Below are 18,792 nucleotides of genomic sequence, written 5' to 3' on the forward strand. Positions count from 1 at the left end.
CCGCCCGTGAGAAGTCGCGGGGAGGAGCGGGGGTACCCTCGACTCGGTATCTGAAAAAACTATTCGACAAGAAGTCTCATATGTTGATCACGGTGAGACTGTCCGGCGCGCCCACGTTAAATAGTTTGAATAACAAACCGTTTTGCCAAATTTTTCGAACGCTTTTGCGACGTTGAAGAAGAGGGCTCCCGTATTAATCGGTTTACGTCAGTTAAGCTCAACGAGAAGGTGCTCCGTAAAGCGGTGCACCTGTTGTACGCATGAGTGACTCGTGCGGAATCCAAATCGTTCATCAATAAGAATGCTCTTGGAGGAGACGAAGTCTCTGAGGCGATTGTAGAGTAGACGCTCGTACAGTTTTCCTAGAGACATGAAGGGGTTGACTAGTCGGAAGAATTTTCGGTTTATGGGGTTTATATATACCGATAACGTCCGCTTCTTTCCACACCGCAGGAAAGATGCAATTTGTCATAGGCATTGAAAATAAATGCCATCATCAGGATGAGTTAGGCGGGTAGAAATTTGATAGCACGATTAGATACATATACTATCAGAACCGGGAGCCTTACGAGGACGTAGGTTTTTGATCAGGTCTTTGACTTCCATCGATGTCTATGGCTTCAACGCTATCCTGAGGGGACGGGGTAGATTCTGGGCTAAGCGGGAGCGATGGTGGATCACATTCTGCCAGGCTAATGCCTCGCGTGTGCCAATCCACCACAGTTCTCGTGACGCGTTCCCGTTACGAGAACGTCAATCAGGAGCGCGACCAAGTTTCATAACGACGGGACGGTGGTCTGAGTCTAACTCTGAAACTACTTCATCGTTTTTTTTATATTGCCTAGATGGATGGACGATCTCACCACAGCCCACCTGGTTTTAAGTGGTTACTGGAGCCCAGAGACATCTACAACGGCTGCCCCACCCTTCAAACCGAAACGCATTACTACTTTACGGCAGAAATAGGCAGGGTGGTGGTGCCTCCCCGTGCGGACTCGCAAGAGGTCCTACCACTTACAAAATTTTAATTTTTGCGGCTTTGATTTTTATTACACGATGTTATTCCTTCACAGTGAAAGTCAATCGTGAATATTTGTTAAGTACGTATTTCATTAGAAAAATAGTACCCGGGCAGTGAATCGAGGTAAGCGGAACGACGATATCAAAGTTGAGATCGAGACGTCTACCGTTCGGGATTGTGGTATGCGAGTTCCACCTGATGTGCTTACAATTCAGGTCACCCGCCAGAATGACAGAGCATCCATGCCGAGCGCCTCGATGTCACTGTTTATAACGATCTTATCGAACGATCTTATCGAACGATCTTATGAGCGGACGCAATGACGATCGGCGAGTATCCCGTCAGTGAGATTCGGCACACTGATGCTTCGATGTGAGCGAGCGCAGAGGGTACCATCACCGCGAGCGGTAAGTCTGTCATTCTTAACCATGTATGGTTTGCAATTTTAGGGTCGCGACGCGTGGGTTTAAGGAGGGTCACCTGTACTAAGAAAATCTCAATACGATGGTCACACTAAAAATCACAATCCTGATCACGTTGATTTGCGAGACCGTAAGCGTTAAAAAATCCTATCGTTACGGATAGGAGTTTTATTCTATCTATGTACGCCATTGATTACCGGCGTAGAGAGTGGAGGACGTGCGTATTTGATGACGCGTATACGTCAGCGTTGTGCAGGGGAGGCGGTGCGGTTGGAATCGCTCGAAGCGCTAACTCGCTCAAAGTTGATCGACTGGAAAATGTCGATCGCTAGTGCGAGATTGTCGGACGCAATCGGACGACAAGTGGCGGGGGAAGGACGAATCGCGGAGGAGGGGCGAGTTACAGGGGTGTCGCAGCGTTATTCGTGTATGGCAACGGCTTAGCCCAAGCCGTAACGCTGGGCATGCTGCCGGCACAAAGGCAGACTTAGCACAGAGTGTGCTGAAGCTTCAGGGCCGGGAGCGTGAAGGCGGTGTTGTCGAGCAACGCGGCGTTTCAATTTGGGGGCAACCTCGGTAGTTCTAAACTAAGCGGTTCGATGGCGGTTTTCCGGTCACGAGCACAGAGGGCCGTGGCGTGATCGCCCAAACTTGAGACATCAGAAGCACGACTGACAGCTGCGGAATGAGTGCCCGTACTGTTGACAGCTATCAGCACTCACTAGAAGTGCCTTTTTTGTGGGGGGTTTCCATGGCGACACCGGAAAGACCCTCATTATGTTGACACATGCATGTTACTCTAGTTTTTTAAATTCAGATTGACATCGTGGTCGTGTGGGATTCATTCTAAAATGCCATATCTGCAGAGAGAAACTATAATAAATGAAACACATCTAAAATGCATAAGATTCAATTTATGTTGATTTTATATTTATGTATATAAGCATCCTGGTCAGTTTATATTCTTGTTTAACCTGTATATAAACCTTCATATAAACTGTATCTCGTACTGGTTCATTTTTTATTTCGGCTGCTAGTTCCTGCGTTCCAATTCTCCATAGAGCTTATAGAAGAGATCCCAGAAGGCCATCCGGTGGTGGAAGGGCCTGCTTCTGAGCTGCAGGTCGGTGTCGATGTCCAGATACGGCCGCTTGTTACCTTCTACTGTCGTCCACACGACCGGCAGCAGGTCCGTCGGCTCAGGAGTGGGGTTGCTGGAACATGGAAAGGCATCAAACGACATCTATACACATTGATCTCTGTAACGTTGAAGTCGTTGTGGCCTAAAGGAAGCCCGCTGCAATTTTTCTAATGCAATACGTACTAAACATATGCTCACGAATGACTTCCACGGTGAAGGAATAACATCGTGTAATGTCTGCGCGGGTAGGTACCAGCACCCTGCCCAGTTCTACCGTGAAACAGTTATGCGTTTCTGTTTTAAGGGTGGAGCAGCCGTTGTAGATGGGTGACGAAATTTACGTTGTATATGTTTATGGGTTCCTGTAACCACTTAACATAAGGTGGGTCATGAGCCAGTCTAACCATATAAGTAATAAAACAAAAGAAACTTTAAGGAAATCGGTTTGCAATTGGAGTTCGATTACTCAAATTGTTTATTGGTATATATTTACGTATAAGCTGAACATACCCGTATTTAGCAAAATTAGCCCAAAGAGTAGTGATCCTGTCGATGATCAGTTGGTCCTCATCGGCGATGTGTTGTCCCGGGACCGCATCCACGGCCAGCAGGTAGCCGAGCTCGTCCGCGTGCGCAGCGCCCTCCGCCGTTATGCCGAGGTACTGCTTCATGGCATTCCTGCCTCCGTCGTACGAGAACACGTAGTAATATACCTCCTTGTTACCGTCAGCCAATGACTTCTTTATAGACCGCTGGACGGCGTAGTTGAAGTAATAGTCCGATGCAAAATCTATAAACTCATCGAACTGCTTCTCGGTCAGCGTCTCGTCTCCGATGTAGAAATGTCTCACGTGGTCTTCCATCTCGCTATCGGTCAAGTTGAAAGCCCGTTCCAGAAAAGTTCGAATTCCTGTCACCTCGTAATCTTCTGGGGTCACATAAGCATGTAATGTTAGAAATTCTTTATTGGTTACTCCATAAATAGCAGGAATGTTTCTAGCCCTTAAATTTTCAGGAAAATCCGAAAGAAAATTGCCAACTCCGTCATATTTGTTCTCTCGGCAAGGTCTAAGAGTACCGCCTCTTATGGCAGAGCTTTGAGAAGTGCTGGCTGCGACCACCAGGTGGGGGTCTTGACCGGCCAGAAACTTTACCGCCTCTACGAAGTTGTCAGTTTCGAATCCCAGCTGGTTTGCTATTTCTATTGGAACACGGTTGCTAGGTTTCCTAATACCCCCAGCAAAGAAAGCAGATGCACTCTGGATGATCACCTGATTGAACAGTTTATCCTGGTCGGTCAGTAGGTGTAGCTCGACAGCGACGCCACCAGCACTCTCTCCGAACAAGGTTATTTTAGAGACATCTCCGCCGAACGCTTCGATATTTTCCTTAATCCATCTGAGAGCAAGAGCTTGATCCTTCAAACCCTGGTTCCCGGGAATATCAGGACTGTCCAAGCATAAGAACCCGTAGGGTCCGAGTCGGTAGTTGACCGATACGACGATGACGTCATGTCGGACCAGGTCGTCGTAGGAGAAGTCCCTGCCTGTCCCACTGCCGGTGGCGAAGCCTCCTCCGTGGATCCAAATCATCACGGGGCGCTTGTTGCGCGATGTAGCCGTGTTTGGGACATAAACGTTCAGGTTCAAACACTGAAGACTACCAACTCCGACGCCCTTAGTAACTTGAGGACAAACTACGGAATCATCGTATGCTTCGAATGTCTCTTCGAAACCAGGGTGTGGTACTGATGGCTGAAAAATAACATGTTCTTTGATTTCGATAGAATACTACAATTATTACGAGTATTGTAATGTTAGATTGTTTATTTTAATTAATAGGTTGAGAATTCTTCTCCTGAATGCTTGTAAACAAACTTAACATTTTTAGAACCAAAGCTAAAATTTTACTTTAAAATTTTGGCTTTCGTTTTTAAAAAAAATTAATATAAATGCCGAATAAAGTTACAAAATGAACCCAAGCATATTCATTAGATTTTTGTACTTTATAACATCTATCGCATCCATATAAATATTATTTGACTGATTCGTGTTTTGGTAAAAATAAGTATCTTAGACCCCGATACTTCAAAATACACTCATTTGTACTCAAGCGTCATTTCGGATCCTGCTGATCCACTAACGGTGCTTTTGGGTACCTCAAGCACCGGTCATCATCCTTGCCGAACCGCCGAAGGGCTCGGCGAGTAAATTAACCCACAGACACAACCCTCTGAGTTTCTCAGCGGATCTTCTCAGTGGGTCGCGCTTCCGATCCGGTGGTAGCTTCTACGAAGCACTGCTCTTGCTAGGGCTAATGTTAGCAACGTCGTCAGGTTAGAGCCCCGTCAGCTCACCTAACTACTCGTTCTGTGAATCTAGCATAACCCCTCAAGGCTACTAGAATAGGTAGGAAAAAATATATTCGCACTCACCCCGAAAGGATTGTTCTCATCAACTAGTGCGTACGGTATGCCCAAAAACTTCGCGAACTTTCCATTTTCGGACCTCAGTCCCCTGATGAGTCCCCGCTGAGTATCAACAAGGGGGTCTAACTTCAACCGGGCAGCCACCGCCGACAACAAGCCTAACAGAGCAACCAATCGCAGCATACTTGCACTAGGAATGTGCTGTTTGGACGCTGTCAGATATTTATATAGTTAGGACCTGTAGCTCAAAATGATAACGGAGCGACAATCTCTGTTAAATCAAATTAGTCTGATATGCATTGTCACTCGGCCGTAATCGTCTCTTATCGATAGGATCTCTAATAATCTGTATTATTTCTGCATAATTAGATCTCTTATTGATAAAAAAATGTGTGCGTGTACTAGTGTACACACGTAAGAAGTGAAACTTATTTATGGCCTTATTTTTCGAAAAATGATCTACATGCAACTTTCTAGAAATTGGTTAAATAAAGTTAAATTAGATAAAGTTTAAACAAAAGGATTTTATTATCATAGACATGAATACAAAAAAGTTAAATTAGATAAAGTTTAAACAAAAGGATTTTATTATCATAGACATGAATACAAAACAGATGGCGCGTAACGGAAAAATGTGACGCGTAACCGAAAAATGTGACGGTAAATTTTTTTCCAACGCCGATAAGGAAGTTTCACTTCAAAATTCGAAAGTCATTAATTGAAATGTAATTTAAATTAATAAATTCTATCCAAAAACATCATGAATCATGAAAACAATACATATCATGGTCAGATATGTGAGCTTTTCAAATGTGATCATCGTTAATCGATTTATACTTATCGTCTCTGTGAATGCAAACCCGCCGCGCCATACATTACCACCCTAGTACTCACATGTGCGCAGATCGAGAGAAAGCTATATTTATCACTCGGTCACAGGCTAGAGAGTCACCCGGCTTGCCAGAGTCTATCCCTCCACTCGTTCCTGGTGCTACCGATGCAGCGAGTGACGAGACTCCCGTTGTTGATGGATGCGGTGCTGAAGAACCTCTCATCAGAAGACGAAGAGTATGAGGCATGCATGCATGCACTGGCTACTCTGAACAATGTAAGTTTAATACTAATGCAACGTGATATATTTTACGTGGTTTTTATTCGTCAGCCGGGATATTAGGGATAACGCTCATGTCTGACATCTATGCTAAAGACCATTGCTGTAGACCAGCCTTTCCCAAAGTGGGCGATAACGCCCCCTTGTGGGCGCTGCAGGCCTAAAAGGGGCGGTAAGAGACCCAGAAAAAAATGGGGGCCTTGTGTAGAGGCTTGGGAGGCGATTCGTAATTTCATCTAGGAGGGGACTCTTGGACACCGACTGAGCTTTCAACTCTCGACTACAACTTGTGAACATCAACTAATATTAGTTAAGATATTGCTCAAACTAACTCGGTTCGATATTCCTCTCCCCGTAATTCACATATCTATCCTGTTTTATTTAATAAATAAATTAAAAATTGAAATTGAATTGAAAATAAGAATTGATGAAATTGCTGAAAACATTGAAGAATCATTGTGCAATCATCTGAGGACTAGTCAATTCTCAATTCAGTTGGTTGAGTCCACTTTACCAACTAATGAAGCATTGTAGCTGTCTTACGTGAGGTTTATAAAAGATGAGAAAATATGTGAAGAACAATTGTTTGCTGGAAATTTAGAGACCGATACAAAAGTTGAAACCATATTCAAATACATTGGAAAAGTATTGTGATGAGAAAGAGATTCCGTCGAAAAAGATTATATCAGTTGCTAAGAATAAAATTCCTGATGGCCTTCCTGTACATCACGTTATTCATAGACAACATTTGGTTGCCAGAAATTTAAGTGAACGACTATTTCAATCAGTGCAATATGTCATCAAAGCAGTCAATAAAATCCGTAACAGCTCTTTGAATGATAGATTATTATCATCAGTTTTGTGTTACTAATGACGAAGATTTGGCTATCAAGAGGCAACTAATTGCCTGACTCGATTTTACAACCTGTCTGCTCTGTGATAGAGTTCTTGGAAACTAAAGATACAGAATTGCGCAACAAGCTCATTACATCAAAACATGACATAGCTTACATTACTTACTTACAATTTTTTTTTTTTTTTCCTTTCTTTCTGGCTTTTGTTACTTAGATTAAAGTACAATTTTGCCAACGTCGGGTAGTGGAGGTATCAACATAATTATGCTAGGACATTTACATAACATTTACAGGCATGAACTGAAAATAGAGTTACCTATTTAGTTTTACAATTTTTGTATTTAACGGTTAGTAGGAACTACAATTTTATATTATTAGTGTCTATGAAAGATGCAAGCGAGTAGACTACCTTTTTACTGGGGAAAGTTAATAGGAAGTTCATGTTGATGGGGAAGGGGATTATGTTTTTTAATAAAGTATATAGGGAATCACAATTATTGTTAAGAATGCAGTTGAAGAATATATGATCCACAGTACCTTCCTCGGATCCACAGTCGCATATTGCTGTATTTCTTACTTTGAATTTGAACAGCTGGACAGGAGAGCAAACGTGACCCAGTCGCATTCTGATAAGAATGCTAGTGGTACTTTTGTTAAGATTTCTGTACTTAAAAAACCATGGGGAATGGGGTATTGTTGGTTGGATTATAGAATACTTATACTTAAAAGATTCCCATTCTATGCTCCAGTCACGGAATAAAGTTTTCTTAGCAATACTTAATATATCAGTCATTGTATTATAAAAAAAAATGTTATCACCGTGCAATGTAGCCTTTTTTGCCAAATCATCTGCATACTCATTTCCTTTAATGCCGACATGAGCAGGAACCCATGCTAGTTCAACAATGATATTACTGTTATGGCACCTAAGAAGGCATTCCTTTATTTTACAAATAATATGGTTATGGATGCAAGTTTTAAAAGGGTGACCGGAAATGGCCTGTAAGGCACTTAGAGAGTCTGTGAAAATTACTGAAGGGTTGATATATTTTTCCATAATATGAGTAATGCAGCTTAGAATAGCTATACATTCTCCACTAAAAACACTTGCCTCGACAGGTAATTTATGTAAACTCCAAACTTTTGTGGTTGCATTAAGAAAAGCAGCGCCCACATTGCTATTCGAATTCAATTTTGATGCATCAGTAAAAAATGTATACCAGCCAGGCCATTTCTCAGTAACAGTATTTAAGAAATTAGAGTTAATATCAAAGGTTTCATTTAGGCCAATATCTTTTACAATTTTAGGGAGCATTGAACGCTGTCTCATAAATTGGTAGCACATCAGATTGTACAGCTGGTGCTGAGAGGCATGTTATTTTTTCTAAGCTTCTAAGAAGGCAGGGCCAATTTTTATTTCTCCAATATTTTGAGTGCATGTAGGTTTTGAGTGAAATGAGTTTAGTAAGTACGAGGTTAGACTTTATGTGGGATACTTTGAATAAGAAGCGATCTGCTAGGTATTGTCGTCTTAAATGTAAAGGTGGATCAACACTTTCGACCTGCAATGCACGATTGGGAGACGATTTCATGGCCCCCAAAACAACCCGCAGGGCTTTTACTTGTATTTTATCCAAACGTGATAAAGTTTTTTTATCGCATGTTTCTAACATAATTGAGCCTAAGTCTAATATACTGCGTATTAAAGCGTTATATAGTAGTTTCTGAGAGTATGGGTGGGCCCCCCACCAAGTTCCCGAGAGAGTCCTCAATAAGTTTATATTCTTTTCACATTTGTCAACTACCGTATCGACATGAGCTGTCCATTTAAGATGCGAGTCTAGAGTTAAACCGAGGAACCTAACAGTATTACAGATAGGAATAAACTCATCTCTGTATTTTACTGTGACAGGGGGGATATTTTTTTTCCTTGAGAATATAGCTACAGAGCTTTTGTGGGCTGAGATTTCCAAACCATGTTCTTCTATCCAAGTTCCGATAGATATCAGGCATTTGGTTAGAACAGATTACTTACTATTAATACTTTCAAATGTCAACACAGCAATATCACCTCAGCTGGAAGAAGAACTAACAGAATTGACAACGAACGAGGAAATAAAAATAAAGTTCAAAAATGGCTATCAAGAATGTTGGCTACAAAATCCGATCCCGCAATCGTATCCTGGATTCCTGTCAATCGTTCAACGTTTCTTGACAGCATTCCCATCGTCATATTTGTGTGAAGGTGGATTTAGTGCCGTGGCAACGGTGCTTACTAAAAAGGGAAATCGTTTGCATGCAACGTGGCGACTTGTGGCTGTTCTTGAGTAAATTGGAACCTTGATATGAACAAACTTATTAAACAGCATCAGATTCATCCTTCACATTAGTTTTTATATTAGAATCGATTATGTTTATTTTATTTTGAATAAAAAATACTCTCTCTGAATACTATAGAGTTGCTTTTCAATAATCATTGCTTGCTTGCAATAATTAATTTAATTTGAAGATATAGTGGTTTTTAAGTAAGTGAAAAAATGGGGGCGCTAAAAAATAATTTACTCTCAAAGTGGGCAGTAGACAAATTAAGTTTGGGAGCCCCTGATCTAGATGTAGAATGTAACATTGTATCAATATTGGTTCAAATAAATGTGAAATAAGCATTTGCTTTTACTTTATTATGAAGTAAACAACCTATTTCTTAAAACAATTATTATTAGGTCTTAAAGGTAACATTTCTAAACTATTATATTATGTACACTAAAATTAAATTGAACTACCGTATAAAGTTAAGATACGAACATGGCTTGGAATCAATGAAGTAGGAAACCTATGGAAATGAAACGTCAACCAAAATTTCGTGCCACTGTGACGTCATCTGGCCACAAAACATGGCGGCTTTAGTGCTGTACAAATGATTTCAATGTTATCAGGTTTTATCGATAAACGTTCTTGGCTCATTTTATTTTAAATATTGTTGAGTATTATTTATTTGTAGAATTTATACTTTAATGGGAAGCAAGTAGGTATATTGTTATGTGCAAATATGATATGATTTAGATGGGTGAAATCTAAGACAAGTTCGTCCTTCGAATTTGCCAAGTAAACGATATGATGATTTTTAAAAGTTGCTACACTGATTTTATAAAGTTGTCGTTTGTCGCAAAACATAAAGATATGGCGTAGTTCAAAGCCATCAGCCCATTTCTAGCATGCTAAATGTTATCGTATTTTGAGTACGTGTTTTTCTTAGACTATTACAATCTATTTTAATTGTTTTGCTGACTCTAAAGTCCGTAACATACTACCGCAGCGCACCCCAAGGAAGGTGCGCCGCACCATTTGAATCACTTTCGCTTGAGAGTGATTCAAATTTTAAACTTATCAAGGGACCGCGTGAAAAAAAAAACACTTACAGAACATTTATTCATTAATTACAAACGTCATTCCTTGTGACTTCCTCTCTAAAATCACTTAATTATTAAATATTTAACAAATTTACAATAGTGTTTTACTCACTGCGGAATAAAACTATTTTATTTAAATAGTTCCGAAGAGATTTTGTCGGTAGTCTTTTTCCCGAAATATCTAAACAGAATGTCTAAATATGTTTTGATGACATATTTTAAAGTGGTATTTATGATTAGTGTCATGATCAATAGATTCCGACCGAAAAATGGATTTTTCGGATGAGGGCTCCATAATGAATTTAAATACATATAGATAATAGTTTTAGGACATCAACTTTCTTGAGATCCTATAAAATACGTTTTACTTATTATTTTTGTATGTTTTAAGCATGATAAATTATGAAATTTTATATAATCAATCATATTAAATCGATATCATAGTCAATAAATAATGTACAACCCAAAACAGACGGCCGAACTGACGTGACAATGACATTTGGCGCGCTAAAAATGGCGGATTTTCGGCCTCATTAGACGGAGACGGAGATATTTACGTATATTCATGTTTCATTTTATGTACGCACTGAAATACTGTTATATTGTTTTCCTGCGAGTTAAAGTGCTGAGTAAGAACGAGATAGATATATGTTTATGTATGTGCCTTCAAAATGGGTGATATTTATATAAGCAATTGTACGTATAGAACAATATGTCGTGTCCCTACTATATAGGTCTATGCTTGGAATGGATCCATGATTTTCATCTCTGTCACGGAACGGAGGTGAGGAGGGATTTGATAACAGCTGCCCGCGCGCCTCCAAAAGAGACCTAACAACTCAAGAGCAGCTGCTTCGCGAATGAATCTACTATCGATCGGGTCGCCAACCCGCTGAGAAGATCTGGCGAGAAACTCAGCGGACTGATCTATGCGTTAGGTTGCACGTCGAACTCTTTGCCGAGTTCGACCTCTTAGTGTTAGAACTGAAGGCGTCTAGTGCTGAGGTTAATGGATTTCATTGATTCGTAAGGACGTATCTGTCGGCGTTACGCCAGGGTTTACACACAATAAGGTCTTTTACAATTAAAATACAATACAATTCTATAAAACTTTAACATTACTTGTTTACAACAAAAAGCCACGCCTGAGTTATTCAGTGGTTCTTACACAATTAGCCATTTTGTGATTGATGTTTATAGCAACTACAACTTCTTTTACACAAACAAATGTAATTACTGCGAAACAATTCACAAAATATAGCTTAATATTCACAATACATATTTTAGTGATTTTTACATGACTGACATTTAATTTATTTTACATGAATTACTTTTAAGTTATATTAACTAACATTGTTATTATCCAGCCTAATAATAGATGGCGCCAACAACATAATTGCATAACAATTACAATACTTAATTAAATTATTAGTACTGTTAATTATAATATAAATCATTATGAATATTTATGCTTTATTCATATTTAATGATTCAGTCATGATTCATTTATACAGTCATTTGTGTTTTTAAACAATAATATAAACATTAAACATATTCTGAACATTTTCACATCAAAACAGTGTCTGCTAATTATTAAATATGGTAGAATAACAGTTTTGTTGCTAATAATAAATAAATATTAACATAGAATAAACTAAACTATATATTATTATGTTAATTATTGCCAACAGTGGCGTTTGCGCCCATATCTCCGAGGCGTCGACGGTAACTGGCTCCTGCATGAGCAGGAGTTGGGGAGTAGTCAGCGGCGGCAACATTTTACTCCGCTAGCAAATCATGGAATAATAAAGTCTGCAGAGAATAAACGCGACGCGATCACGCAGAGACTATCTGTGGGTGGAATGTCGTAGATGTATCCAGGATGACTCCCAGGTACTTGACCTTCCTGGCCTAAAGGATGGGTTGGCCGAAGAAGGCGATCTGGGGTGTGATATTTCTACCCCTAATGCGGGAGGAAATAGGGGTTGAATTCCCCCTTTGAAAGAGCACCGCTGTGGTTTTCGCCGAGTTAATATCGATGCGCCATTTCCGGAACCACTGTCCGAGTGCTACAGCTGCGCTTTGAAGTTTACTAGCAATTAGGGACTTGTTTCTACTCGAATAATAAACGGTCGTGTCGTCGGCGAATAAGGTTAACTGGATCTGCGGCCACTGAGGAATGACGTTGATAAATAAACTAAATAGGAACGGAGAGAGGACGAAGCCTTGCTGGTCCCCGCCCGTGAGAAGTCGCGGGGAGGAGCGGGTTTCCTCGACTCGGTATCTGAAAAAACTGTTCGACAAGAAGTCTCATATGTTGATCACGGTGAGACTGTCCGGCGCGCCCACGTTAAATAGTTTGAATACCAAACCGTTTTGCCAAATTTTTCGAACGCTTTTGCGACGTTGAAGAAGAGGGCTCCCGTATTAATCGGTTTACGTCAGTTAAGCTCAACGAGAAGGTGCTCCGTGAAGCGATGCACCTGTTGTACGCATGAGTGATTCGTGTGGAATCCAAATCGTTCCCTTGGAGGAGACGAAGTCTCTGGGGCGATTGTAGAGTAGACGCTCGTACAGTTTTTCTAGAGGTTTTAGGAGGTTGATCGGGTTGACTAGTCGGAAGAATTTTCGGTTTATGGGGTTTATATATACCGATAACGTCCGCTTCTTTACACACCGCAGGAAAGATGCAATTCGTCATAGGCATTGAAAATAAATGCCATCATCAGGATGAGTTGGGCAGGTAGAAATTTGATAGCACGATTAGATACATATACTATCAGAACCGAGAGCCTTATGAGGACGTAGATTTTTGATCAGGTCTTTGACTTCCATCGATGTCTATGGCTTCAACGCTATCCTGAGGGGACGGGGTAGATTCTGGGCTAAGCGGGAGCGATGGTGGATCACATTCTGCCAGGCTAATGCCTCGCGTGTGCCAATCCACCACAGTTCTCGTGACGCGTTCCCGTTACGAGAACGTCAATCAGGAGCGCGACCAAGTTTCATAACGACGGGACGGTGGTCTGAGTCTAACTCTGAAACTACTTCATCGTTTTTTTTATATTGCCTAGATGGATGGACGATCTCACAGCCCACCTGGTTTTAAGTGGTTACTGGAGCCCAGAGACATCTACAACGGCTGCTCCACCCTTCAAACCGAAACGCATTACTACTTTACGGCAGAAATAGGCAGGGTGGTGGTGCCTCCCCGTGCGGACTCGCAAGAGGTCCTACCACTTACAAAATTTTAATTTTTGCGGCTTTGATTTTTATTACACGATGTTATTCCTTCACAGTGAAAGTCAATCGTGAACATTTGTTAAGTACGTATTTCATTAGAAAAATAGTACCCGGGCAGTGAATCGAGGTTAGCGGAACGACGATATCAAAGTTGAGATCGAGACGTCTACCGTTCGGGATTGTGGTATGCGAGTTCCACCTGATGTGCTTACAATTCAGGTCACCCGCCAGAATGACAGAGCATCCATGCCGAGCGCCTCGATGTCACTGTTTATAACGATCTTATCGAACGATCTTATCGAACGATCTTATGAGCGGACGCAATGACGATCGGCGAGTATCCCGTCAGTGAGATTCGGCACACTGATGCTTCGATGTGAGCGAGCGCAGAGGGTACCATCACCGCGAGCGGTAAGTCTGTCATTCTTAACCATGTATGGTTTGCAATTTTAGGGTCGCGACGCGTGGGTTTAAGGAGGGTCACCTGTACTAAGAAAATCTCAATACGATGGTCACACTAAAAATCACAATCCTGATCACGTTGATTTGCGAGACCGTAAGCGTTAAAAAATCCTATCGTTACGGATAGGAGTTTTATTCTATCTATGTACGCCACTGATTACCGGCGTAGAGAGTGGAGGACGTGCGTATTTGATGACGCGTATACGTCAGCGTTGTGCAGGGGAGGCGGTGCGGTTGGAATCGCTCGAAGCGCTAACTCGCTCAAAGTTGATCGACTGGAAAATGTCGATCGCTAGTGCGAGATTGTCGGACGCAATCGGACGACAAGTGGCGGGGGAAGGACGAATCGCGGAGGAGGGGCGAGTTACAGGGGTGTCGCAGCGTTATTCGTGTATGGCAACGGCTTAGCCCAAGCCGTAACGCTGGGCATGCTGCCGGCACAAAGGCAGACTTAGCACAGAGTGTGCTGAAGCTTCAGGGCCGGGAGCGTGAAGGCGGTGTTGTCGAGCAACGCGGCGTTTCAATTTGGGGGCAACCTCGGTAGTTCTAAACTAAGCGGTTCGATGGCGGTTTTCCGGTCACGAGCACAGAGGGCCGTGGCGTGATCGCCCAAACTTGAGACATCAGAAGCACGACTGACAGCTGCGGAATGAGTGCCCGTACTGTTGACAGCTATCAGCACTCACTAGAAGTGCCTTTTTTGTGGGGGGTTTCCATGGCGACACCGGAAAGACCCTCATTATGTTGACACATGCATGTTACTCTAGTTTTTTAAATTCAGATTGACATCGTGGTCGTGTGGGATTCATTCTAAAATGCCATATCTGCAGAGAGAAACTATAATAAATGAAACACATCTAAAATGCATAAGATTCAATTTATGTTGATTTTATATTTATGTATATAAGCATCCTGGTCAGTTTATATTCTTGTTTAACCTGTATATAAACCTTCATATGAACTGTATCTCGTACTGGTTCATTTTTTATTTCGGCTGCTAGTTCCTGCGTTCCAATTCTCCATAGAGCTTATAGAAGAGATCCCAGAAGGCCATCCGGTGGTGGAAGGGCCTGCTTCTGAGCTGCAGGTCGGTGTCGATGTCCAGATACGGCCGCTTGTTACCTTCTACTGTCGTCCACACGACCGGCAGCAGGTCCGTCGGCTCAGGGGTGGGGTTGCTGGAACATGGAAAGGCATCAAACGACATCTATACACATTGATCTCTGTAACGTTGAAGTCGTTGTGGCCTAAAGGAAGCCCGCTGCAATTTTTCTAATGCAATACGTACTAAACATATGCTCACGAATGACTTCCACGGTGAAGGAATAACATCGTGTAATGTCTGCGCGGGTAGGTACCAGCACCCTGCCCAGTTCTACCGTGAAACAGTTATGCGTTTCTGTTTTAAGGGTGGAGCAGCCGTTGTAGATGGGTGACGAAATTTACGTTGTATATGTTTATGGGTTCCTGTAACCACTTAACATAAGGTGGGTCATGAGCCAGTCTAACCATATAAGTAATAAAACAAAAGAAACTTTAAGGAAATCGGTTTGCAATTGGAGTTCGATTACTCAAATTGTTTATTGGTATATATTTACGTGTAAGCTGAACATACCTGTATTTAGCAAAATTTGCCCAAAGAGTAGTGATCCTGTCGATGATCAGTTGGTCCTCCTCGGCGATGTGTTGTCCCGGGACCAAATCCACGGCCAGCAGGTAGCCGAGCTCGTCCGCGTGCGCAGCGCCCTCCGCCGTTATGCCGAGGTACTGCTTCATGGCATTCCTGCCTCCGTCGTACGAGAACACGTAGTAATATACCTCCTTGTTACCGTCTGCCAATGACTTCTTAATAGACCGCTGGACGCCGTAGTTAAAGTAATAGTCCGATGCAAAATCTATAAACTCATCGAACTGCTTCTCGGTCAGCGTCTCGTCTCCGATGTAGAAATGTCTCACGTGGTCTTCCATCTCGCTATCGGTCAAGTTGAAAGCCCGTTCCAGAAAAGTTCGAATTCCTGTCACCTCGTAATCTTCTGGGGTCACATAAGCATGTAATGTTAGAAATTCTTTATTGGTTACTCCATAAATAGCAGGAATGTTTCTAGCCCTTAAATTTTCAGGAAAATCCGAAAGAAAATTGCCAACTCCGTCGTATTTGTTCTCTCGGCAAGGTCTAAGAGTACCGCCTCTTATGGCAGAGCTTTGAGAAGTGCTCGCTGCGACCACCAGGTGGGGGTCTTGACCGGCCAGAAACTTTACCGCCTCTACGAAGTTGTCAGTTTCGAATCCCAGCTGGCTTGCTATTTCTATTGGAACACGGTTGCTAGGTTTCCTAATACCCCCAGCAAAGAAAACAGATCCACTCTGGATGATCACCTGATTGAACAGTTTATCCTGGTCGGTCAGTAGGTGTAGCTCGACAGCGATGCCACCAGCACTCTCTCCGAACAAGGTTATTTTAGAGACATCTCCGCCGAACGCTTCGATATTTTCCTTAATCCATCTGAGAGCAAGAGCTTGATCCTTCAAACCCTGGTTCCCGGGAATATCAGGACTGTCCAAGCATAAGAACCCGTAGGGTCCGAGTCGGTAGTTGACCGATACGACGATGACGTCATGTCGGACCAGGTCGTCGTAGGAGAAGTCCCTGCCTGTCCCACTGCCGGTGGCGAAGCCTCCTCCGTGGATCCAAATCATCACGGGGCGCTTGTTGCGCGATGTAGCTGTGTTTGGGACATAAACGTTCAGGTTCAAACACTGAAGACTACCAACTCCGACGCCCTTAGTAACTTGAGGACAAACTACGGAATCATCGTATGCTTCGAATGTCTCTTCGAAACCAGGGTGTGGTACTGATGGCTGAAAAATAACATGTTCTTTGATTTCGATAGTATATTACAATTATTACGAGTATTGTAATGTTAGATTGTTTATTTTAATTAATAGGTTTAGAATTCTTCTCCTGAATGCTTGTAAACAAACTTAACACTTTAGAACCTCTGGAGAGAAGCGTAAAATTTTGGCTTTCGTTTTTAAAAAATAATAGTATAAACGCCGAATAAAGTTACAATATGAACCCAAACATATTCATTGAATTTTGTACTTTATAACATCTATCGCATCCATGTAAATATTATTTGACTGATTCGTGTTTTGGTAAAAATAAGTATCTTAGACCCCGATACTTCAAAATACACTCATTTGTACTCAAGCGTCATTTCGGATCCTGCTGATCCACTAACGGTGCTTTTGGGTACCTCAAGCACCGGTCGTCATCTTTGCCGAACCCGTCGCTTGCGACGAAGGGCTCGGCGAGTAAACTAACCCACAGACACAACCCTCTGGGTTTCTCAGCGGATCTTCTCAGTGGGTCGCGCTTCCGATCCGGTGGTAGCTTCTACGAAACACTGCTCTTGCTAGGGCTAATGTTAGCAACGTCGTCAGGTTAGAGCCCCGTCAGCTCACCTAACTACTCATTCTGTGAATCTAGCATAACCCCTCAAGGCTACTAGAATAGGTAGGAAAAAAAATATTCGTTCTCACCCCGAAAGGATTGTTCTCATCAACTAGTGCGTACGGTATGCCCAAAAACTTCGCGAACTTTCCATTTTCGGACCTCAGTCCCCTGATGAGTCCCCGCTGAGTATCAACAAGGGGGTCTACCCTCAACCGGGCAGCCACCGCCGACAACAAGCCTAACAGAGCAACCAATCGCAGCATACTTGCACTGGGAATGTGCTGTTTGGACGCTGTCAGATATTTATATAGTTAGGACCTGTAGCTCAAAATGATAACGGAGCGACAATCCCTGTTAAATAAAATAAATCTGATATGCATTGTCACGCACCCGTAATCGTCTCTTATCGATAGGATCTCTGATATTCTATATTCTTTCTGCATAATTAGATCTCTTATCGATAAGAATTCGAATGTCATTAATTGAAATTAGTGAATATTGTCCAAAAACATCATGAATCGTGAAAACAATACATGTTATGGTCAGATGTGTGAGTCCTTTAAATGTGATAATCGTTAATCGATCAATCCTTACCGTTTCGTTTATCGCTCGGTCACAGGCTAGAGAAGCGCTGCAGGCCCCAAAGTTTGGGAGCCCCTGGGCTAGAGAGTCTCCGGGTTGCCAGAGTCTATCCCTCCACTCGTTCCTGATGCTACCGATGCAGCGAGTAACGTTCCGTCATGACTTTTTTAGTAATTGCATAATACTATAATCTAAATATTATTATTTTTACATTTTTTTTTGTTGCCCTTGTAGGCAGACGAGCATACGGCCCACCTGATGGTGAGTGGTTACCGTCGCCCATGGACTTCAGCAATGCCAGGGGCAGAGCCAAGCCGCTGCCTACATTTTGACAGTACAGTGTCAATAGCGTTTTAAAGAACATTCCGATGGTGACAAGTAACTATTATCGTCTTAACCAGAACCTGGTTTTACTCGTAGAAATGTTATCTGCTCAACTAATAATCATGCTGGTCTCCAATTTATATGTCACTATGACGAACTGCATCTTTCCCCCGGTGTGGAAAGCACCGGACGTTATCTGCATACACAAACCTGGAAAAACTAAAAACGAACCCGCGAGCTACCGCCCCAACAACCTCCTCCCATTGTTAGGCAAATTATACGAACGGCTATTATGCAAACGCCTCTGGGACTTTCACCTCGCAACCAGCCGTACCATATC

General features: G+C 42.3%; 2 protein-coding genes across 2 annotated transcripts; both read right to left on the reverse strand.

The window, feature by feature from the left end:
- Positions 1-2,342: 2,342 nt before the first annotated feature.
- On the reverse strand, positions 2,343-5,235 carry LOC101736345 (esterase FE4). The gene is made up of 3 exons (XM_038013533.2): positions 5,019-5,235; positions 3,095-4,338; positions 2,343-2,657 (listed from the first exon to the last, which is right to left on the reverse strand). The coding sequence occupies exons 1-3, from the start codon at positions 5,193-5,195 to the stop codon at positions 2,477-2,479; spliced, it is 1,602 nt and encodes a 533-aa protein (XP_037869461.1). The 5' UTR covers positions 5,196-5,235; the 3' UTR covers positions 2,343-2,476.
- A 9,717-nt stretch (positions 5,236-14,952) lies between these two features.
- On the reverse strand, positions 14,953-17,850 carry LOC101738777 (esterase FE4). The gene is made up of 3 exons (XM_038013555.2): positions 17,633-17,850; positions 15,705-16,948; positions 14,953-15,267 (listed from the first exon to the last, which is right to left on the reverse strand). The coding sequence occupies exons 1-3, from the start codon at positions 17,807-17,809 to the stop codon at positions 15,087-15,089; spliced, it is 1,602 nt and encodes a 533-aa protein (XP_037869483.1). The 5' UTR covers positions 17,810-17,850; the 3' UTR covers positions 14,953-15,086.
- Between the last annotated feature and the right edge of the window lie 942 nt (positions 17,851-18,792).

This window comes from Bombyx mori, chromosome 10 (genome assembly GCF_030269925.1).
Source record: "Bombyx mori chromosome 10, ASM3026992v2".
NCBI lineage: Eukaryota > Metazoa > Arthropoda > Insecta > Lepidoptera > Bombycidae > Bombyx > Bombyx mori.